General features: G+C 37.7%; 1 protein-coding gene and 1 pseudogene across 1 annotated transcript; both read left to right on the forward strand.

Annotated features, from left to right (window-relative positions):
- The first annotated feature begins 3,347 nt into the window (after nt 1-3,347).
- Nucleotides 3,348-9,350, forward strand: LOC136175553 (olfactory receptor 5M11-like; annotated as a pseudogene).
- Nucleotides 9,351-14,086: 4,736 nt separating this feature from the next.
- On the forward strand, nt 14,087-15,034 carry LOC136175554 (olfactory receptor 5M5-like). The gene has a single exon (XM_065945825.1). The coding sequence runs from the start codon at nt 14,096-14,098 to the stop codon at nt 15,032-15,034; it is 939 nt and encodes a 312-aa protein (XP_065801897.1). The 5' UTR covers nt 14,087-14,095.
- Nucleotides 15,035-24,543: the final 9,509 nt, after the last annotated feature.

Below are 24,543 nucleotides of genomic sequence, written 5' to 3' on the forward strand. Positions count from 1 at the left end.
TCTTTCTAGCATTTTCTCTTCTGGTAATTACTATCTATTCTTTCTGGGATTCTTCGGTGCTGAAGAACAGGAAAAATCTCCTAAGTCACCTTGTTGCTGGCATATAAGCAGATAACCTGATTTCAGCTTATTTATTGGTAGACACTTCTTACAGGAAAGCTGAAATAAACCACCAATTAACTTCTTTTTCTCCAGTGAATGTTGTGATATCTTGATAAAATCTCATAGGCAGAGATAAATCAGTTTCTCAATGAAGTGAAACATTTGTGCTTTAGGTGACATATCAGCTTTGACTTTCTGCATTCCTCTGTGTGAATTCTGTACATGCCCATATAGGCCTCAGTTCAGTTCAGTTCAGTCACTCAGTCGTGCCCAACTCTTTGTGATGCCATAGACTGCAACAGCCAGTCTTCCCTGTCCATCACCAACTCCCGGGGTTTATTCAAACTCATGTCCATTGAGTCGGTGATGTCATCCAATCATCTCAGCCTTTGTCATCCCCTCCTCTCCCCCACTTTCAGTGTTTCTCAGCATCAGGGTCTTTTCCAATGAGCTAGTTCTTCACATCAGGTGGCCAAAGTATTGGAGTTTCAGCTTCAACATCAGTCCTTCCAGTGAACACCCAGGACTGATCTCCTTTAGGATGGACTGGTCGGATCTCCTTGCAGTCCAAGGGACTCTCAAGAGTCTTCCCCAACACCACAGTTCAAAAGCATCCTTTCTTCTGCTCTCAGCTTTCTTTAGAGTTCACCTCTCACATCCATACATGACCACTGGAAAAACCACAACTTTGACTAGGTGGACCTTTGTTGGCAAAGTAATGTCTCTGCTTTTTAATATACTGTCTAGGTTGGTCATAACTTTCCTTCCAAGGGGCAAGCATATTTTAATTTCATGGCTGCAGTCACCATCTGTGGTGATTTTGGAGGCCGGAAAAATAAAGTCTGTCGCTGTTTCCATTGTTTCCCCATCTATTAGCCGTGAAGTGATGGAAACAGATGCCATGAACTTAGTTTTCTGAATGTTGAATTTAAAGGCAACTTTTTCACTGTCCTCTTTCACTTTTAAGAGACTCTTTAGTTCTTCTTCACTTTCTTCCATAAGGATGGTGTCATCTGAATATTTGAGGTTATTGATCTTTCTCCCGGCAATCTTGATTCCACCTTGTGCTTCATCCAGCCCGGCATTTCTCATGATGTACTCTTCATGTAAGTTAAATAAGCAGGGTGACAATATACAGCCTTGATATACTCCTTTCCCGTTTTGGAACCAGTGTGTTTTTCCATGCCCAGTTCACATAGGCTTACAGGTTTCCAAATGTATCATGCATGGTATTTTTGCCTCTGGTCCTTATTTTTCCTAGAATAGTCTCCTTTGAATTATCTGATTGATTTTTCTTTCTTTTTCAGCTTGTTATTTAAAAAGTCGCTTTTATGTGAGCCCTTTGTAAATGTTGCTATTTAAAATTTAAACAAACTTTCCTTCACTTTCTTTCTTTTCCTCCATGCCAGAGTCATTTGAAAAACTATTGATTTATTGTGGTATTATCTTTCTGTGTCCACTAGAGTGTGAATGCCAGAAGGGCAGGGATTTTGAAGCTTTGGTTCATTTCTCCATCTACAGTGCATAAATACACAATGTATTGATTATCAATAAATAATTTTTGGATTACTTTGTGATGTCCATAAATATTTTAGAGTGAAACAGAACAGATATTATTATTCCCATTTAAAATAAGGAAATGAAGTGCCTTCTGGGTAAGAATCATTATCTATTATTAGTAATAACTATTAGCATATTCCATAGCTGTATATTAAGTACTTAGTATACAATGGAAGGGAGGTATAGGTACAAAAGTGCCTTTTTAAAACTGTGTTTCTAAATCAAAACTACAGTAAGTTTTAGTGACTCATTTGGTAATGAGACAAGAATTGGGCAAGTTTAAAAGAAAATGAAGTGTGAGAGAAATAAAAACCTAAAAGCCTCTGGGGAGTACAAAAGAGGGAACTCAGCACTTATTTAGAAGTGAAGATGAGAATAAGCTACAAATTGTCATATGTCTAGATAGATGGAGTCATGTTTAATAACTTAAATACTTCTTTTCTTTATGAAAACACTCTGTCATCACTGTAGACCATTGTCAAAATACTATGTGAGAACTCATTTCATCTAACAATTCTTTGTTCATTGATTTGTCATGTGTTTATAAGACTCTAGTGACTGTGCCTTTGTGTTTTTGTTTGTAATTGTATTTTTAAAGTGTGATTCTGGGAACATCTGTGTTAGGATCTTCTGGATAAATGTTAAGTGTGAGATCCCACTGTCCCTGTGACTTCCTGACACAGATGTTCTGTAGATTATCTTGGTTAAAAAGCTTCTTGTTAATGGAGCTGTTATTTTGTCAAACAATTGATAAGTCCCTATTTTTCATATGAAAGATACAACATTGTGAATCATTCTTTGGGGATTCAGAGATGAATAAAAGATTGCAAGTAGTTTGGTATTTCATGCTCATGCTATTTTTTTTTTCTTTTCTTTTTTAAAGTAGTGTATAAATATGCCCTTAGAAACATGTATATTATCTATGGTGAAACAGATCAGCAGCCCAGGTTGGATGCATGAGACAAGTGCTCGGGCCTGGTGCACTGGGAAGACTCAAAGGATTGGGTAGAGAGGGAGGTGGGAGGGGGGATCAAGATGGGGAACACATGTAAATCCATGGCTGATTCATGTCAATGTACGACAAAACCCACTACAGTATTGTAGAGTAATTAGCCTCCAACTAATAAAAATAAATAGCAAAAAAAAAGAAAGAAATCACAGAACAGTAATAAAGAATAATTTACTCTGCCCTTGACGAAGTAGCATATAAATAGCAAGTGGATCCATTTTAGTGATGTAATGTGCTAAAGAATAAATGAGAGGATATAGGGTATGTGAGAAGTATAAAGCAGAAAGGGACTAATTCAGTTTTATGTATGATGGGAGAGGAGTGAAAGTACTTCATAAAGGACAGCCTTGAAGTTGGGGCTATAAAGATATGCAAAATGAAGAAACATAAAAAGCGCAGGGAGATAGGAAATATGCAGTCCACTTATACATATGTACATAGTTATAAGCATAGTTATCTCTAGATACAGATGTAGGTACACGATAGGTAAGAGATAGAGATAGATTAATAGTTCTGTATTAAAGAAGCTGAAACAATGGCTTAGTGGAAGCAAAACATCAGCTTACAATATTATTCATTTTGAATGATCTGGAGGTGTAGATAAAAATCATTTCAATAGTCAGTAATAAAAAATGTACCTTCATATCTCTGATTCCATCTGTTTGAAGTGCAGAAAATGCCCCTCACCAATGGCACTGCACCAAGAGAATTCATTTTCCTGGGCCTCACGGATCGCCCAGAGCTCCAGCCTCTCCCCTCTGTGCTGTTTCTGGTCATTTACCTTATCACCCTCCTAGGCAGCCTGGGCATGATGGTGCTAATCAGACTGGACTCTCGCCTTCACACACCCATGTACTTCTTCCTCACAAATCATCCTTTGTAGACTTGTGCTATACCCCTACTGCAGCCCCACCGATGCTGACTAATCTGTTATCACAGAAGAAGACCATGGCTTTGCTGTCTGCTTTGCAGTTACCTTTTCACAGCACTTCTCCTCACTGAGTTTTACATGCTCTCAGCAATGGTCTATGACCACTACGTGGCCATATGCAACCCTCTGCACTACAGTGTGAAGATGTCCAGGTGTGTCTGCATGCACTTGGCCACATTCCCTTATGTCTATGGCTTCTCAGATGGTCTCTTCCAGGCCATCCTGACCTTCCACTTGACCTTCTTTAGATCCAACATCATCAACCATTTCTAATGTGCTGACCCGCCACTCATTAAGCTTTCTTTCTCTGATACTTATGTCAAAGAGCATGCCATGTTGATATCAGCAGGCTTCAACTTCGCCAGCTCCCTCATCATCATCCTGATTTCTTATGCCTGAATTCTCACTGCAATCCTCAGGATCAAATCAGCAGAAGGAAGGTGCAAGGCACTCTCCACCTGTGGTTCCCAGATGATGGCTGGAAACCTGTTTTATGGGACCCTCTTCAGCATGTATGTAAGAGCACCAGCAGACAAGACAGTGGAAGAACCCAAGCTAACAGCTGTTTTCCACACCTTTGTAAGTGCAGTACTTAATCCCTTGATCTACAGTCCGAGGAACAAGGATGTTAAACAAGCACTGAAGAGAGTCCTCAGAAGAAATATAGTCACTGAGATGGCCATGCCTCAATTTCCATTAAACTGTAACTCTTAATCTTTGGCTCAAATGTCTTTACATTAATAAGATCAATTTTCATATTCTTTGTGTCTGTGTTTCAGTTGTTCTTCCCACTGAGAATAAATAAGCTGTACTTAGTCTAGACTGCTGCCCTTTAATATTTACCTGGGTTGGCGGTAATAACATTTCCTTGGATATTGTTAGAAATGAAGCATTAAAAAAAAAAAAAAAAGAAAGAAATGAAGCATAGAATTCTGCACCTCAGATCAACTATTTCAAAACTGCTTTTAGAATCAAATTTTAGGCACTTTGAAGTCATTACATTTTGAGGAGCCCCTTCTAAGTGAAAATTCCTACTAGGTGTTCCCTGGAGGGCTGGTATGTTCTTACTGCTTACAGTGGTAAACAGGATACACATGCTCTGAGCTCAGTCCTTCGAATCTATTCTCTTTTTATTACCATCTGTTCTGAGGGGCTAAGAATCTTTAAGAAGACCAACCTTCTGTACTCTTCCCCTAACTTACTAAGTAAAACTGTGAACCATGGGTCACGGTAGTGTTTTTCTGGTTCGTATGAATGCACTTGTTTGATGGTCAGTCTGGAATGAGAAGAGAGAAGAATATAATCATCATTCTTTTCTCAGACAGCTGTTTGTGGATCTCGTTTGAGGCCTCTGATCTGTAGGGACCTACTTTCTCCCTCAGCTCTGCAAGTGTAAATACACATACTCAGGTTTAGGGAAAGAAGAAATGCTTTTTGTGCCATTGATCTGAAAATTTTAGATTCTTTGGGATTAGCTTTTACTTTCTTTTCTAGATTTTTAAACAAAAATTTGAAATATTGATTTGAGTCTTGCTTCTTTTCTGACATAAAATCTTTATATATTTCACATATGTATTGCTTGAGCTGAAAGTCATTCACTTTGCTATATTTTTACCCCTGAGTTTGCAATATATTCTTTTCTTTTTTTCTGTGCCTTTGTTAACTTCTGAACTATTTAGATGACAGTGTTAAATGAACATATATTTGGGATATAAAGAGATATTTCTTTATCATGTATTTTTAATTTATCTCTGTTGCCAGAGATGATATATTTTATGCTTTTAACTTTGAAAATTTATTAGGACTATGTTTGTCCAGCTTTATTGCTTGTATTTGACATAAACTATTGTATAAGCTTAAGAAGTGATATTGTATATATTTTGATATATTGTATTACAAAATGATGATCATAATAATATTAGTTGTCACATCTATCATCTCACACAAGTACAATTTTTTGTTGTTATTGTTTGGTGGTGAAAACCTTTAACATCTACTCTCTTAGCACTTCTGCATGTACATCATATAGTTAAGTGTTATCACTATGCTGTATATTAGATTCCCAGAATTTGTCTTATAGCTGGAAGTTTGTTCCTTTGGCCAGCTTCTTCCCATTTACCTAACCTCCAGTTCCTGATAATCATAGTTCCATTCTATACTTCTGTGAGTCTGATGTTGTAGATTCCACAAAAAGATCAGAGTAATTAATTCTTTTCATTCTGTTTGTTTGACTTGTTACCCTTAATGTAATATCCTCAAGGATAATTCATGTTGTAGCAAATGGGAGTTACCCTCTTTTATTTTTACTGAATAATATACCATTGTATATGTCTTCATATATATATATATATATTTATGTAATATAACCAATAGTAACAGCTTTGATTTCAATATATCCTTCAGATGATATGTTCTACTGAAAGATTCACCTGTCTCCAAATTTTCCAGTTAGACTAATAACTACTTAAGCACATGGTTTATACCATTTTTATCTTTGTCTTAGATGTCTTGAATGAGATAATAATTGAATACATGGTAAATTGGAAGAAAATGCAGTCATGCTATCTTCACCTTTATCCTGCATATTTTCTTTTGTAGTCTAATAAATAGCATTGCTAAGTTACATGCTCACCAGGTTTCCATAAAATATTACTTTCCAACACCTGGACCTCACACTTTGCACTGACTTTATTACAACTTATTATGATATCTTGTCCAAGGGATTTTTCTCCCTGTAATTTAATCACTTATAATTTAATCACTTTATTCTGGATATGAACGTCTTTTTAACAAGCATTCACTCAGTAGTAGTTTAGGGAAAAGCACTTATAAAAACACCATTCAGACTGAAATGATAACACAGAAACATCATACTGTATGAATTACATAACCATTTTATATCTTTATTAATTGTTCTGCTGACCCAATTGAAAAAAAGTGGTGATCAATAATGCAAAAATCTCTTGATAATCCAAAGCCATAAGTTCAAAATAACTACAAGATGATGCAATGTCATGGTGAAAATGCCAAGACTCTAATGAGTATAAATCCATATAAATTAAGATTTCTCAGGAGATTTCTCTTGCAATAGCATTGCAATTATTTCTTCAGAGTGTGCTGAAAAATGCTTTAGGGATAAAAGCTCCAAATTATGAGGTGAGTATAAATCATTCTTAGCAAACTCATCACATGGGCTACTAGTATCTCTGAGAGAATCTTTTCTTGGGTCAGGTAGGAATGAAAATTCTGAGTTCTGTACCTACACTTTCACTGTTTCAGCTTTGGATCTTCATCCAGTAGGAGTCAGATGACAACAAAAGCAGTTTTGAAAGCTATCTTAATTTCTTAGCTAGTTAAAATGAGTCACTGTGCATATATTTCTTGTTTAGATTGATCTGTGTTTATACTCATCATGTTACAAATAGCACTATTTTTATTCATTCAGTAATTTAACAGACATTGAGTAACCATATTACAATGAGCATCTGACAATCATATAAGCATTTTTAGAATAATAACTGTTGAAAGAATATCCCACCCATCCACCCAAAAAAAAAAAAAAAAAAAAACTATATGAAGTAATTTAAAAGAAAGACAGATTCAACAGGAATTATACTCATTCTAGCAAAAAATAAAACTCATTTAAAATAATTTAGATAAAGTCTGATATTGAATAGATGAGGAATCTGAAGTCCATGGGAGAAAGTCATCAATGGCAAGATAAAAAGATTATTTTCTAAATGAAGACTCAAGAGAGATTTACTAATATAACATTGGGTAGTCTGAAACCACTATGCGTACTATAATCAGATAATGTACCTTGTCCTTACATTTGTGAGATATTGGACTGGAAAAACAAAGGAGGGAGAAGAGGGGGAGTTTATTATGGCACAGTAGACACGGGCGGCTCTCCTTGGGAAATTTATATTCACTTGAGATGCCTGAGTCCATCAACTACATGACTTATCTGTCTTCTTCATTTACTGTCTTAAAATATCATCACTTTCCAATATATTCTTAGAGACTTATCTATGTCTTTATGACCAGTTGAGATAGTTTCTAGACTGAAACTGAATTTCAATAACTCTTACTTCCATTTTCTGTTGTCCTTTTCTTGGCTTCAGTATACCCTATTCTCCTACTCATTTCATCTTAAAAGACCACAAACTTGTAGCCTTGGGCACTTAAAATTTTTACCAAATGTGACAACAGTTCAAAGTTAGTCTGCTACATTATTTTAAATGGACCCGGAAGGGGGCAAGCTTTACTCCTATAAACATTTCAGTAGTATTCCAGGTAACAGTGTCACTTGAAGAGGTGAACTTTGTACTTTCACTGATTGATTTTTTTTTGTTGTTGTGGTTTGTTTTTCTTGGTGAGGGAGAAGAGGAAACTTGGAATTCCAAGATACTACCGTATATTTACTATGTTTATCAATTTACCATAAAAGCCACCTCTGGTTTTTGGATCAATAATTCCTCTTAAATTGCAAGTAAAGCTTTTTTCTTACATCTGTATGTAGCAAAGTATAAACACATATGGATATCAATATCCTTGTGAATCAAAATTCATTAGGATAAAAACAAATCTATATTTTCTCTGTTACCAGCTTATTCTGGTTTGTTCCAATCCAGAGGAAAACAGTTTCACATTATTGAACCAGTGAAACCTGATGTGGAATTTAATTTCAGTTATATCTCTCTAGAAAAGACAAGTAACTTTTCTTTCAAAATATGGTTACTACCTACCTTGACCACTAATGACCCAGAATTTCAAACTGGACATTAAAACAAAAAAAATATGGATATTGATGTCCCATGAGAATACCGTTTTTAGAAGGATGTCTAGTTCCTCGCCTTACTGAAATTTACTTAGTGTCTGTGTGTGATATTTCTCCAACAGAGAGCAAAATATTCATGGTTATTTTAAAACTAGTTCAGCAATGTCTCCGATAATTTCTCTCCAAACTTTAAACTTTTTGTTTCGTATTGAGGTATAGCTGATTCAATAGTTTGATACAAATTACTTAGTATTCCATATCAGAAAAGGAGTTAAAAAAAATGAAAGAGTTGTGGAGGATAAATTTAGTTATCACTTTGATAAGTATCAAATAAACAATATTTCTAACCGCAGGAAATACTGGGTGCAGTAATAATTAAATGGAAAGCTCTCAAAGGTCATTTTCATAGGCATTAGACACGAGTCTCTGACATATCTCAAGCTCTATAAGCATTTGCTTATGGAAACAGAACTAATCTTGAATTGAATTTGTATTAAAAGTTCGAATATTTTCAGTGGGGAAAAAAGAAAAGGGCTTTAGCTCTAAAGCAACGACTGAATTTATCAAAACTCTTTAATGCCATTTTTATTTGTAAGATGCAGGTTTAAGTTGTCAAAGAATTTTTAACTGGGATGTTGAGAACTATGTTTTCCAGTTACCACAGGCCGTTAAAGTGTGAGTTAGACTAAAAAATGTAATTAGCGCACTCTTGGTAATAGTGTGTGTCATGGATGGGATAATAGAGGTGAAAAAAGGGAGAGGAGGGGAACCTCAGGCAGATATGGTTTTAAAAAGAGCTTAGTATTACTAATTTCCACACAGACAATGTAAAATGTGTGAAAATTATAAATGCTCGAAAGCGCTTAAAACCTTTGCCTTCACGGTCGTTGCCGTGCACAGGCGTGGCCGCCCCGCAGCTCGTGGGGCCGCCCACCAGCGACCGTCTCCAGCCCACCTCGCTGCGCTGACAGGCGGGTCCTTTACCACTGAGCCACCGGGGAAGCCCTGCTGAGTAGCTTTGAAAATAGTAACATAAAAACTCAGGTTAGAGCAAACCATGTTTATCTCTGCCCCATTGTCCTCATTATTAATACATCTTCTTTATCTCAGTTGCAGGATTTTTATAAAGGTAAAATAAAATAGAAAAGCATAATTGCTTTGTAAAATTGAGGCAACCATGTGCATGGAGGAAGTACTACTATCAAAATACAGCTTCCTCCCCCCACCCCCCCAAATTGGGGAGTGCGGCCATTGAACCTATTTAAAGGAAAGAGTGGGAAGTGGTCATATTAAATTCTCTCTTTTATTTTCGATTATATATGTTTTTGTCTTTTGTTGTTCACTTGGTAAGTTCTTGCACAACTCTTTGCAACACCATGAAGTGCAGCATGCCAGTCTTCTCTGTCCATCACTAGCTCAAGTTTGCTCAAACTCATGTCCATTGAGTCAGTGATGCCATTCAGCCGTCTCATCCTCTGTTGCCGCTTTCTCCTCTTGCCTTCAATTTTTCCCAGTATATGGATCTTTTCCATTAAGTCAGCTCTTTGCATCAGGTGGCCAAAGTATTGGAGCTTCAGCTTCAGCATCTGTCCTTCCAATGAATGTTCAGGACTGATTTCCTTTAGGATGGACTAATTTGATCTCCTTACAGTCCAAGGGACTCTCAAGAGTTTCCAGCACAGTAGTTCCAAAGTGTCAATTCTTCCAAGCTCAGCCTTCTTTATGGTCCAACTCACATCCATGCATGATTACTGGAAAACCATAGCTTTGTCTATAGGAACCTTTGTTGTATTTTTATCTTTATTAGTTATTAAATGCAATACAGTGATCAAACAGGTGCTAGTATTTAGGTTATAAGTGTAGAGATTTAAAGATTAGATAAATATCTTTATGCCATTGAAATGGAAGCTTTGTATATTCTAAATGAATACTTTCCAAGTGGACTCGTCATTCTGGTGAGTGAAAGAATTAGACTCTCGGTCGTGCCTGACTCTTTGTGCCCCCTTGATTGCGTTGTCCATGGGATTTCCAGGCAAGAATACTGGTGTGGGTTGCCATTTCATACTCCAGGAGATCTTCCCCACCCAGGGACTGAGCCTGGGTCTACCTATATTGCAAGCAGATTCTGTACCAATGAGCCGAAGAAACCCAAGTGCTCTGGAAAGAGTACTCCTGTTATTCATATAAACTCTGATTCTCTAATTATTGTATTTTCCCCCCAAAGACCAAAACTATAGATTTAAACCCTGCAAATTATTTCTTTGACAAATTACAGAAAATGTTGGATCTAATACATCTCCTTAATTTGGGTGTAACACATACATTCCAGAAAAATTCAGATATGCTACCTTGTAGCTTTCCAGGGTACTCAAACTTCTTAGCCCGTTATGGGGACTTTCAGTTTATTTGACTGTTTGCCAATAAAATAAAAGCTTTTTATTTAAAATGTTTTCTTTTGTACTATAAAAAATTCATCCTTGAAAATATAGGCATGGGTTTATTTGGTTTCTCTTGAAAGCCTTTTGTCTCTGCATGTTCACTCTATCTGAAAGTACCCTTTACCCTTCTCCTTGTAGAAAATACTTAGTTTTCCTTCAAGCTCTTGTTAAATGTTATTATTCTTTGATCCATATACTGATTCTAGAACATGATGAATTACTCCATTCAAGTCTTTATTGTTGAACTAATCACTTCTAATGTTATTTTTCTCTTCCTTTATCTCCTTTACCGTGAAGACACCAAACAGATCTTTCGAGGCAAGCACTCTTACCATTCACCTTTATTTCCCTGCAAAGTGACTCCCGTACGTGTAGGGTTGACTGGTGTTTGTGTACAAAGATTGCCTTATTATAGTGACTAACTCATATGCCATCTTGGAAGTATCACAGGATTCAAGTAGCTAATTTCTGAGGGTACTTCAGTCAACCTCTAGCAATATATTGTTATCTGCATTTCAATAGATCAAGCACACAGATTTCTTTTGTTATGCTCTGGTTAAGAATAGGTTTAAAATTCAGATCATTTGCCAATACTGTATATTGTAAGTTTTATATAGAAAACAATAAATTCTAATATCTTTTTAAATTTGGAAACTCTTAAGATCTTAGCTCGTAAGACGTCCCTGGTGGTTCAGACGGTAAAGCATCTGCCTACAATGTGGGAGACCTGGGTTCCATCCCGGGGTCAGGAAGATCCTCTGGAGAAGGAAATGGCAACCGACTCCAGTACTCTTGCCTGGAAAATCCCATGGATAGAGAAGCATGGTAAGCTACAGTCCATGGGGTCACAAAGATTCAGACATGATTGAGCGACTTCACTTCACTTCAGTTCACTTAAGATCTTAGATGGTTCAGATGATAAATAATCTGTCTGCAATGTGGGAGACTCAGGTTCAATCTCTGAGTCAGAAATACCCCCTGGAGTAGGGAATGGCAACCCACTCCAGTATTCTTGCCCAGAGAATTCCATGGCAGAGGAGGATGGTGGGCTACAGTCCTTGAGGTTGCAAAGAGTGACAAAAGCTGAGAGATTTACACACACACTCACACATACACACACAGGATCTTAGAACACACAACTTGGAATGACCAGTTAAAATTAGACCATCCTGAGCGGCTGCTGACCATTTATCTTGGGAACCACCACCTAGCTCACTTAAGTTCATTCTTATAATCACTCTGACGGGCTTCCCAGGTGGCACAAGGGGTAAAGAACCCACCTGCCAATGCAGGAAATTTAACAGACACGGGTTCCATCCTTGGGTCAGGAAGATCCCCTGGAGGAGGGCGTGGCAACACACTCCAGTATTCTGAACTGGAATATTCCATGACAGAGGAGCCTGCTGGGCTGGAGTCCAGGGGGTCTGACCCACAAAGAGTCAGATATGACTAGAGCGAGTTGGCTCACAGGCACATGCTCACCCTTATTATCTAAATGGCTCCCACAGGAATTTCAGTTTTTGCTTCTTATCTTATGTAGTATGTAGCTTATAAAAAACATATGACAACATTGAGAATCCACAATCAAAATATATTGAATCTGTAATGAGAAGTCTGGAACAAGAATTCCTCATTTTGTTCTTTCATTATCATCTATTTTGTCTGAACTGATAATCTTTTCCTGAAAGCATAATCCTTTCATTATAATTAGTATCATCTAAAATCTGCATTAAGAATGATCCTATCTCTGTTGATTAGGTTTTTTTTGTTTGTTTGTTTTTAACTTCTGAACATTGTAAGTTTGTAAAGAAGATAATTGAACTATTTATTATATGAATTGACCTATATTGAACTGATTGAACTATATGCTGCTAGGAAGGTTAGGGTCAAATTTCTGTTCCACTAGTAGCACAAAGTTACCAAATTTTGTATGCTGTAAACTCCTTATGTGCTATCTTGGGTATATGAAAAATGAATAAATAAATGGGTAAGCAAACAAAACTGTGATCTAAGTTTTTGCCACTTCTCTTTTCCCCTATCCAAGTCTCTCTTGTTTTATTCATATAAGCTCTTCTGAATGAAAAACTCTTCCTTTAGTTCATACAGGACTTTGTTATTTCCAAATCTGGAGTCTCTGCCTTTGGTCTATTCACACAGGAATGCTGCAACCTCCTGTATTGAAGGGACATGCTAGGAAAATGGGGCATCCCCGGTGGCTGAGACTGTAAAGACTCTGGCTGCAGTGTGGAAGACTCGGGTTTGATTCCTGGGTTTGGAAGATCCCCCGGAGAGGAGAAAGACTACTCAGACTAGTATGCTTGCCTGGAGAATTCCGTGAACAGAGGAGGCTGGCAGACTGTAGTTCATGGGTTAGCAAAGAGTTAGAGATGAGTGATCAGTAAAATAGGCCTCAGTAATTTTTCTTCAAGTTCCTATTGTGCAGGACTCTCTAATACTCAGTGGTAAAGAATCCACTGGCCAATGCAGGAGTCACAGTTTCAATCCCTGGGACAGAAATATCCTCTTAAGAAGGAAACGGCAACCCACTCCAGTATTTTAGCCTGGGAAATCCTATGGACAGAGAAGCCTGGTAGGCTATAGCCCATGGGGTCACAGAAGAGTTGAGCATGACTTAGCAGCTAAACAACAGCAACAACAGTACAGTAAGTGGGGATACAATTCTCGAAGTTTGAATTTCTAGGAATGCACATACTAGAAGCTTCCATGGTGGTCCAGTGGTTAAGACTCTGTGCTTCCACTGCAGGGGCACAGGCCAGGTCCCTGAGCCCTGGTCAGGTAACTAAGATCCTGCATGCGGCATGACTAATAAACAAGTAAATACGCACATACTGCTAAAGACTGCAAAAGTGTTTCCAAACATGTTCACCATTTTGTCCAGAACCATCCCTGAGACCAATGACGAATCCACAATTTTATAGCAATCTGTAAGTAACAGTTGGTGGTTGAAGCCATTTTAAGATAAACTTTGCGTCATAATTCACGCGTTCCAAAATAAGGTGGAGACACAGGAGCCCTTCTGTTTGGGAATCATCTGCACATTGTATACCCAGCTATTAGGGGTTATAACCTTATTCAAAGTCTTACCTCCTGCAGTCTTAGACTATGTCTGATAATAGCTATGTGTGAGGGTAACTGAGGGTAGAAGAAATAGAGAGAAAGGGAATACAAGAAAGAGAGAGGAGAAATGTATGATGGACTTCTCATTCACTTCTTATGTTAATCTATCTAAGGGAACAACGCTGGCACCTAAGAAAATGGGCAGAGGAAATTCCACCTTGGTGACTGAATTTGTCCTCTTGGGATTAACAAGGCGTCCAGATCTTCAGCCCGTCCTCTTTTTGCTGTTCCTGGGGATCTATCTGATCACCATGGGAGGGAACCTTGGGATGTTGCTATTGATCAGGATAGATTCACGCCTCCACACCCCTATGTACTTCTTTCTTGCCAGTTTGTCCTGCTTGGATTTGTGCTATTCCACTAACGTGACTCCCAAGATGCTGGTGAACTTCTTATCAGAGAAAAAAACCATTTCCTACACTGCTTGTTTAATCCAGTGTTATTTTTTCATTGCCATGGTGATTACTGAATGTTACATGCTAGCTGTGATGGCTTATGACAGGTACATGGCCACCTGTAATCCTTTGATTTATAGCAGCAAGATGTCCAAAGGGGTCTGCATTCGCCTGATTGCTGGTTCATATACCTACGGGTTCCTTAGTGGCCTGATGGAAACCATGTGGACATACCGCTTGACCTTCTGTGGCTCCAATGTCATTAATCACTTCTATTGCGCTGACCCACCCCTCATTCGACTCTCCTGCTCTGACACTTACATTAAGGAGACGTCCATGTTTGTGGTGGCCGGATTTAACCTCTCCAACTCTCTTCTCTTAATCCTCATCTCCTACATCTTCATTCTCACTGCCATCCTGAGGATGCACTCTGCTGAAGGCAGGCGCAAAGCTTTTTCCACCTGTGGGTCCCATCTGGCGGCAGTGACTGTGTTTTATGGGACCCTATTCTGTATGTATGTTACACCTCCCACAGACCAGTCAGTGGAGCAGTCCAAAATCATTGCTGTTTTCTACACTTTTGTAAGCCCTATGGTGAACCCCATCATTTATAGTTTGAGGAACAAGGATGTGAAACGAGCCTTTCAGAAACTGATCAGAAGAAAGGTACTTTTGAACTAAAATTGCAGTGTCTTTTTCCTTACATATTAAATAAAAGTTATATTTATGGGAACTGGATCCAAGTTTTAGTGCATTCCTGAAATGTCAATTTTAAATCCATGATTAAAAGCTGTAAGCTATGACAGACTAGTTAAGGACTCAGCTTATAATTTCACATTGACACAAGAGTGCATGGTGTGTAAAGTGAGTGAAGTCACTCAGTCATGTCTGACTGTTTGTGACCCATGGACAGTAGCCCCCCAGGCTCCTCCATCCATGGGATTTTTCAGGCAAGAGTACTGGAGCCGGTTGCCATTTCCTTCTCCAGGGGATCTTCCTGACCCAGAGATTGAACTTGGGTCTCCCACATTGCAGGCAGACTCTTGACAGTCTGAGCCACCAGGGAATCGTGTCAAAGGCTGGGCATTATATTTGTAGGTATTTCACTTTTACGTTTATATCTGAATATAGATACATTAATTTTATATTAAACAGTTATACATTCTCAGTAAAACGTGTAATATCTAAAAGAAAATAAAGCAAAAGATTCCCTTCTCTTTGCCCCACTCTGATCTTCCATTCTCACTTCTTAAATTTACCATTATTAACAATTCCTTATATTTCCAGAATATTTGTCTATATCCACAAATCAATGTATGGCATGGCCATGTATAAAAAACCGCTAATAACCCATGTTGACTATGGTGAGCTAAGTTTTAGTAGTTTATAATTTTGTGGTACTTACCATTCAGGTGCTTTGAACACACGGTTTAGAAAATGTGATCACAATTGCTGCTAAGACTTGCTGTTAACTCAGGGGGACAATGCATGATGGCACCCTCTTGTCCATGACTGACATTCGTTTATTTTTCTCCACCTGTGACAGTCATTTTCAAAAAGACATTTTCCTCCTTAGGCCATAATGGGAAGTAAAAATTTCCAAACAATTTATTTTTATGTAATAACTCCTGAAACAAAGAATGGTTCATACAAAGATTGAGGGTTTGCCTCTGGAGGAATTGTACCGTCTGTAGAGTTAATCAACGTCATTCCAGCCTCCTATGGTTTTCACGCTTTCTCTCCTCTCTAGTCTATTTTCTCTCCTCTCTAATCGATTTTTTCAGAATGTGACAGATATTTTCTGTCAATACCATAGTTCAAGCTTAACCCCCAATGTCCTTTGTCACAATCAATTCTTGTATATCCAAATTGATAATTAATTATGGTGACTTACCTGTAAGTATTTTAATGTTAAAGATGCAAATATTAATACTAGTTGAAGTTCCATACCCCAGGCAAATTGATGAATGTTTAGTGGGTATCTACAATGAGCCAAAACTGCTTCATGTACCAGTGAAACTGCAAGAAACACTAGTGTTGCACAGTTTTATGAAACCATAGAGATACAAGTCAAAAAAATTTTGCTAAGTGCTATAATAAAGAAATAATAAATAAAGAGAATGAAAGGCCTGATGCTATAGAGGAAGGAATCGATTTATTCTGAGTAAATTGCAGTGAGTCTTATAATCGCACAAGCAGGAACTTGCTCATCTTCTGCGCACCTGTCAACATGTCCCCATAAGTCCCGGTTCAGTATTATGTCACAGCAGGCCGCGTCTGAACAAAGTCAGTGTCGGATGTCGCTTTCAAAGGAAAAGGATGACACAAATTTTATTACCCCGCAACTGACACCTTTTTTTCTCAACTGTATTTCAAAGCATCCTTTTTACTTTAGACCTTATTTTTGCTCAATATTTCTTGCAGAGTAATGTTTTTATAGTCATTAATTCCATGCTATCCTGTACAATTATTTAAATCTTTTCATTACTAGATATTGCTTTGAAATAACTTTAATTTGAAAGTTAGATTGCCTATAAATTCTGTTAAAACATGCATATAAATAAATAACTATTCTTTTAAGTTTTAACATTCAATTTCAATTTATAGCTTGTAGAATTCTACTTAAATATCTAGAGATCTATTGTTTTTAAGCATGCAAACAATTTCAGTTGTGTAAAACTAGTCCTTTTATTATTTCAAGTGTTGTGATTGAAGGGTCCATGTCTCTCCCTTTACAATCTAGCCAGGCTTGACACTAAATAAAGACTCGGTAGTGATTGCAGCATTAAAAAATGCCCATTTTGAAAGTGAACAAAGTGCATATGTCTCCATTTTTACATATATAGGAAAGTTTTTGAAAGGACCGAGTGACTCTGAGGAAACATTTTAAGCCAACAGTACTGTTCAGAAATTCAGGTGACCCACATTGCCGTTGATGTTTATAACACTAGCAACATGGTGCTCATATTTATGCCCTCATTCACACAAGTTTAAGACAGAAGAGGATTTCACCCACTACTTTCATGAATTGTTGTTCTGCTATCTAATCATCTCATCCTCTGCCACCCTCTTCTCCTTCTGCTGCCCCGTGGACTGCAGCACTCCAGGCTTCCCTGTCCTTTACCGTCTCCCAGAGCTTGCTCAAATTCATGCCATCCCACTATCTCATCCTCTGTCGGCCCCTTCTGCTGCCTTCAGTTTTTCCCAGCATCAGGGTCTTTTCTAAAGGGTCTGCTCTTTGCCATCAGGTGGTCAAATTTTTGGAGCTTCAGCTTCAGCATCAGTCCTTCCAATGAATATTCAGGACTGATTTCCTTTAGGATGCACTGGTTTGATCTCCTTACTATCCAAGGAACTCTCAAGAACCTCCTCCAGCACCACAATTCAAAAGCATCAATTCTCTGACATGCAGCCTTCTCTATGATCCAACTCTCACATCCATACATGACTACTGGAAAAGCCATAGTTTTGACTACATGAACCTTCGTCAGAAAAGTGTTGTCTTTGCTTTTTAACATGCTGTTTAGATTGGTCATAACTTTCCTTCCAAGGAGCAAGTATCTTTTAATTTCATGGATGCAGTCACCATCTACAGTGATTTTGGATTCCCAAAATATAAAATCTGTCGCTTATTTTTAAATTCCATTTGCCATAAATGAGAGGACTGGATGCCATTATTTTAGTTCTCTGAATGTTGAGTTTCAAGCCAGCTTTTTTTTTTTTTTTTTAATTTTAATTGGAGGCTAATTACTTCATAATATTGTGGTGGTTTTTGCCATACATTGACATGAATCCTCCATGGGTGTGCGTGTGTTCCGAATCCTGAACCCCCATCCCACCTCCCTCCCCATCCCATCCCTCTGGGTCATCCCAGTGCACCAGCCCTGAGCACCCTGTCTCATGCATCAAACCTGGACTGGTGATCTGTTTCACATGTGATAACATACATGTTTAAAGGCTATTCTCTCAAATCAAGCCAGCTTTTTCGCTCTTCTCTTTCACCCTCTTCAAGAGGCTCTTTAGTTCCTCTTCACCTTCTGCCACTAGAGTGGTACTATCTGCATATCTGATTCACTTTCCTAAGGAGCAATAACTATGATAACATAGCTATATTTTCCTTCCCACCTATCAGAAAGATCAGTGGCTGTAACTGATAGCTTTCTTTAGTGAAAACCAGTCCTGGTGTATTTAAACAAATAGGTGCATATTCCAGGGAACAATAATGCTATAAGTCGAATATTTTTATTCATACATATTTTCTTCGGAGTAGTGGATATCTGAAGAATATTTAGACTTTCACACTAACACATGTACACATGGAGGAGAGAGAAAGAAATAATCATACTTTTCAAAGATCAGGCACTGTTTCAATATTGGCTTGGCCAAAATGTTCGTTCGAGTTCTTCCATCAGATATAGCAGAAAACCTGAATGAATCTTTCTGGACAACTTAATATCTGTTGTTTCACTTAATGTTATCACCGACATATTATTTCAGTATTATAGTCCCTGTTTTAGAGATGAGTGTACAGAGACGACAGATTACTCACATAAAGTCGCATAACTTAGAAGAGTATTTCAAATACATTTGACTTCCAAATATATTGCTTTTTTTTTTTTTTAATCAACTAAACCATCCTTTTTTCACTATAGTTTGCTGAAGACAAAAACCACGCAATGAATAAAGCTATCATTTTCGGCCTTCCAATAATGTTATTGATCAGGTATTTAACAGTTGCTGGACGCTGAATCATATAGTCCACTATGAGAAGACATTCTATTTATTATCTGTAACAAATTCAACATGTTTAATAAAGTAAGATTGATAATCAGATCCTGATTCCATCATTTGTCAGCTAAATTAACAGTTAAAAGCATGAACTCTGGAATCAGATTCACTGAGCCGGTTCCTCAAACTCTCCCTGCCCCAGTTTTTGCATCTGTGAGATTAATACACAGTGCTTTGTCAGAGGGGAGCTGTGTAGAGGAAATGGAGTAATACCTAAAATATTTAGCACAGTATTTGTTACATAATTTGCACTCCCTCAATAAAGTTAACTCATTTTTTATTATTAAATAGAAAATTGCTCACTTGTTTGAAACCCTTTCTTCTCATAGCTTTCTTTATTTTTCCATTATTGCATTTATTACTTTTTAGATATAATACCCTTACAATTTTAGTTATTTAAATAAAACTTATGTTTCCTGTGACACTATAAACTGTTTTTAAAAAAGTGAAAAGTGAACTCCTTCAGTTGCGTCTGACTCTTTGCAACCCCATGGACTGTAAGCTGCCAGGCTCCTCTGTTCATGGGATTTTCCAGGCAAGAATAATAGAGTGGGTTGCCATTTCCTTCTCCAAGGGATCTTCCCAACCCAGCGATCAAACCTGGGTTTCCTGCATTGCAGGCAGACTCCTTACTGTCTGAGCCACCTAGAAACCCTTTTTAAGTAAGTGCCTTAAAGTCAGATATAATGTTTGAAAGCAATTATTTCTCCATTACTTAGCCTGGTACATAGTCAGGGTTTCCTAAAACATAGGTATGTGATAGATAGAAGATAGATAGAAGTATAGAGAACTCTTACAAAGTGGAAACTACGATTTAACTCTTATAATGTGAAAAGAATTAGACATCATGTTAACATACTGATGGTATCATAAATGTGTATAATTTATTCATGTGTAATAAATCTGTTTTTGCTTTCTTAGAAAATTTCATCTGGAAATGTTCAGAATAATCAGACAAGAAAGAAGGATTTTAGCCTCCTGAAATTGACCGGTTGTTCAATTTTGCAACTTTGCCTCTTCATCTTATTCCTATTTTCCTGTATTCTCTTTCTTGTTGAAAACTTAGACCTCACTTTGAGATTAACACCCTCAACAGCCTGTCACTTTGCCAATCTGCCAATCTCGCATTTTCTGGTTAACATTTTGCTTAAAAAGGTCATTTCCTTGTCCAACTAATTTGAAGAGTATAATATGATTACACCCCTGGTAACTCAAGGTTTTGTTCCTGCTGCTCTCTGTGACCATTACATCCATATGATTACCTACTTTTCATGTAGTTTCATGTATTTGTCATTAGTTAAGTCCAAAAAGCATACTTACGTGGCCACCATTGCCTATATGTGTGATTTTGCATAGAGTTGTATACAGCATTACAGTTGCTTTCTGCAGAGCTGGTGACAGGGAGCACATTATGGTGTCTTGCCACTTTGTAACTACTAAGATGGAATGAAATTGTTATTTATCATAGATGATATTGGAACTCCAAAATATGAATAAGAATATATGGCAATCTCAAAAATTTACATTTTTTCAAATGAATTTTCCATCTTTCTAATATTTGAAAACCAGAAAAATATCCCTGCTTTTTAATCCTCTTATGAATATGGTACTTCCTAGGAAGAATGAATAGTAAAATTGAACTATTGTCTCTCCTATATGTTTGTGATTCTTCATTTGAACTGCCAAATAAATACAAAGAATATAAAGAATATCAAAGTTTAATTACCGCATATTTTTCTTTATTCATAAGCATGAAGACTCACTACCTGAAAAATTTGAATGGCTCGTATTTAATTATCATTTTACTATGGGATATTGTTAACATGATTTTAGTTTGTTTTATTTGGATAACACAATAATATATTATAAAATGTTTAAGAATATTCAACTCAGATTCAAGAGAACTATTTATATCAGTGATTTATTTAAAATCTTTGGCTCTGAAGCCTTGATTCCTTACTTTAAGACTCCTCTATTTCACATTCTACAAGTAGATGTTCAATGGAAATTTAATTGTTGAATAAATTTTCCTGAGTATTAAAGAAATATGATACTCATTATTGAGCTTCAAAAATTAGAATGCATGTAAAAGTAGTCATTGATTTGGAAATTGCATCATAGCCAAAATTATTGTTTCTTTTGATGATCTTGGGTTGAGTAATCTATTACAAAAAATGGATTTCTCCTAGAAAAATTCCTCTATTTGATTACCTTAATGGAAGCTTGTTTACCTAGGCAGGACTATTTTGAGGGAAAGTTTCCTCTTATTTCACATCTCAACTGATAGAATTTTTTTTTCATTTATTTTTATTAGTTGGAGGCTAATTACTTTACAATACTGTAGCGGTATTTGCCATACATTGACATGAATCAGCCATGGATTTACATGTGTTCCCCATTCCAGTCTCCCCTCCCACCTCCCTCCCCATCCCATCCCTCTGGGTCATCCCAGTGCACCAGCCCTGAGCACTTGTCTCATGCATTCAACCTGGGCTGGCGATCAGTTTCACCCTTGATAGTATAATTGTTTCAATTCTATTCTCTCAGAACATCCCACCCTCGCCTTCTCCCACAGATATTTTTAGAAATTATCGGATAAAATATCTGATAAAAATATATTCACAATCATGTGTTAACTTACTCAACACAAAATTATTAAGGTTTGTCCAAAGGTAGAAACTGTAGGTTTTAAAAATGATTAAATATACACCCACCTCCATGTTTATTTATGAAAAACTTCATATTTATTTGCCATAAAAATTTCTAGGATAAAGGAAACAGTTAATGAATTTTTTTAAAACAAATTGTTTTATGAAGAGATAGAAAAATTAATTCTGACTAAGAATTTTAGGAAAGAGCTAGATTTTGGAAACAGAGTAGAATTTCAAAAAGCTAGTGGATGGTTGCAAAGGCATTTTCTAAAGAAAGAGGCAATAACAAGCAATTGATGGAAGGAGAATAGCTTGATCATGCCTGGGGCATTGATAATGGATAGAAAACTAAGAAATAGTACACAGGATCACATGAGGTGGGATGGGATTTTGTTGCTAATATATGTAGGATTAAATTTGTTACTCCTTGGAAGGAAAGTTATGACCAACCTAGACAGTGCATTAAAAGCAGAGACATTACTTTGCCAACAAAGGTCCATCTAGTCAAGGCTATGGTTTTTCCAGTGGTCATACATGGGTGTGAGAGTTGGACTATAAAGAAAGCTGAGCACAAAATTGATGCTTTTGAACTGTGGTGTTGAAGAAGACTCTTGAGAGTCCCTTGGACTGCAAGGAGATCCAACCAGTCCATCTTAAATGATATCAGTCCTGAGTGTTCATTGGAAGGGCTGATGCTGAAGCTGAAACTCCAATACTTGGGCCATCTCATGTGAAGAGCTGACTCATTTGAAAAGACCCTGATACTGGGAAAGATTGAAGGCAGGAGGAGAAGGGGACGACAGAGGATGAGATGGTTGGATGGAACCACCAACTCAAACAACATGGATTTGAATAAACTCTGGGAGTTGGTGATGTACAGGGAGGCCTGGCGTGCTGCAGTCCATGGGGTTGCAAAGAGTCGGACACAATTGAGCGCCTGAACTGAACTGAACTGAAATCTGTTACAGATCGGAACCTTAAATACTTTCAAACTTGAGTAGTGACAAGAAGGGTGTAAGACTGCCATTATTTGTTATGTTTCTGAGATAAAAATTCTGTGAATAACAATGAATTATTTTAGCCAAGGTAGAGAGCGACTACAGGAATAGCCACCAATGTTAATCTGGCAAATGATAGTCCCCTTCCCAGACTACATTTTTTTTTTCATTTATTTTTATTAGTTGGAGGCTAATTACTTCACAACATTGCAGTGGGTTTTGTCATACACTGACATGAATAAGCCATGGATTTGCATGTATTCCCCATCCCGATCCCCACCCCCACCTCCCTCTCTACCCGATCCCTCTGGGTCTTCCCAGTGCACCAGGCCCGAGCACCTGTCTCATGCATCCATCCTGGCCTCGTGATCTGTTTCACCAGAGATAATATACATGTTTCGAAGCTGTTCTCTTGAAACATCCCACCCTCACTTCTCCCACCCCAGACTACTCTTATTCCTCACTAAGATGTGTAGTTCTTTGCTTTCATCTGGGGATACACTTTACAAAAAATATATGAATTGGTAATTTGCATATGTGCTAAGTCTCTGCAATTGTGTCCAACTCTGCTACCCTATGGACTACAGCCAGCCAGGGTCATCTGTCCATGAATTCTCCAGGCAAGAATCCTGAACTGGTTACTGTGCCTTCCTCTGTGGTATCTTCCCAACCCAGGGGTTGAACCTGAGTCTCCTTCAGCTCCGGCACTGCAGGTAGAGTTTGTACTGCTGAGCCACCAGGGAAGCCCAATAGGTTATTTATCCTCTGTTTATCTTTGCTGTCACTTTAGCTCCCCATTTATTTACAGATTTAGTGTTGTGTTGACCAGTTCCTTCTTGTCAAGATCTTAAGATGCATTGCTATGAATCACCTTTGTCTTCCAAATCACTGAACAAAAGCTGAGTTCCACTAATCTCTCAGGGGGAAAAAAATTTAAAAAACTATTGTTTATGGTATTTTTATCATAAGAGTCCAGGCAAACTAAGACAATAATCCACACAATAGTCAGGCATCTAGAGTGCACTAGAAGACAATACATGGAAGAATATATACTGCTTGATTCCAGTTATGTGAAATTCAGAAACCGACACAAGGGCTCTACAGTGACACAAATGATCACATCATCATCACATCATGTAGTCGCTCAGTCGTGTCCGACTCTGCCACCCCATGGTCTGCCAGGCTTCCCTGCCCATGGGATTCTCCAGGCAAGAATGCTGGAGTGGGTTGTCAGTTCCTTCTCCAGGGGATCTTCCTGACCCAGGGACTGAACCCAGGTCTCCCACATTGCAGACAGGTTCTTCACCATCTGAGCGACCAGGGAAGCCCATTAAAAGTGAAGATGCAGCTAACGTGAGGAAGGAGGTGAGACGTGGTCTAAAGTAGTGTTCATCTTCTCCTTGCTTTCGAAGCAAGTCTTGTAAGTTTGCTTACTGTTACACTTTAGCAATTCATTTGACTACATGTTTGTGCTGTGTACATTTTGCATGTGTGTATTAAACTTCACTATAAAGATTAAACATATATAAAAAATGATCCTAGTCTTCAAAGAAGAAAAGCTTCATTCCAATATCAAAGCATTCTGTTTGTAGAACACACAGCAGATCGATTTGCTAGGACTGCCATAACTAGGTACCACACGCTGGGAGGCTTAAACCAGAGAGATGGATTTTCTCCTAGTTTGGAGGCTATAGATTCAAGATCAAAGTGTCAGTAGGGTTGGTTTCATCCTGAAGCCTCTGTCTGGCTTGCC

The sequence above is a fragment of the Muntiacus reevesi genome, chromosome 9, assembly GCF_963930625.1.
Source record: "Muntiacus reevesi chromosome 9, mMunRee1.1, whole genome shotgun sequence".
NCBI lineage: Eukaryota > Metazoa > Chordata > Mammalia > Artiodactyla > Cervidae > Muntiacus > Muntiacus reevesi.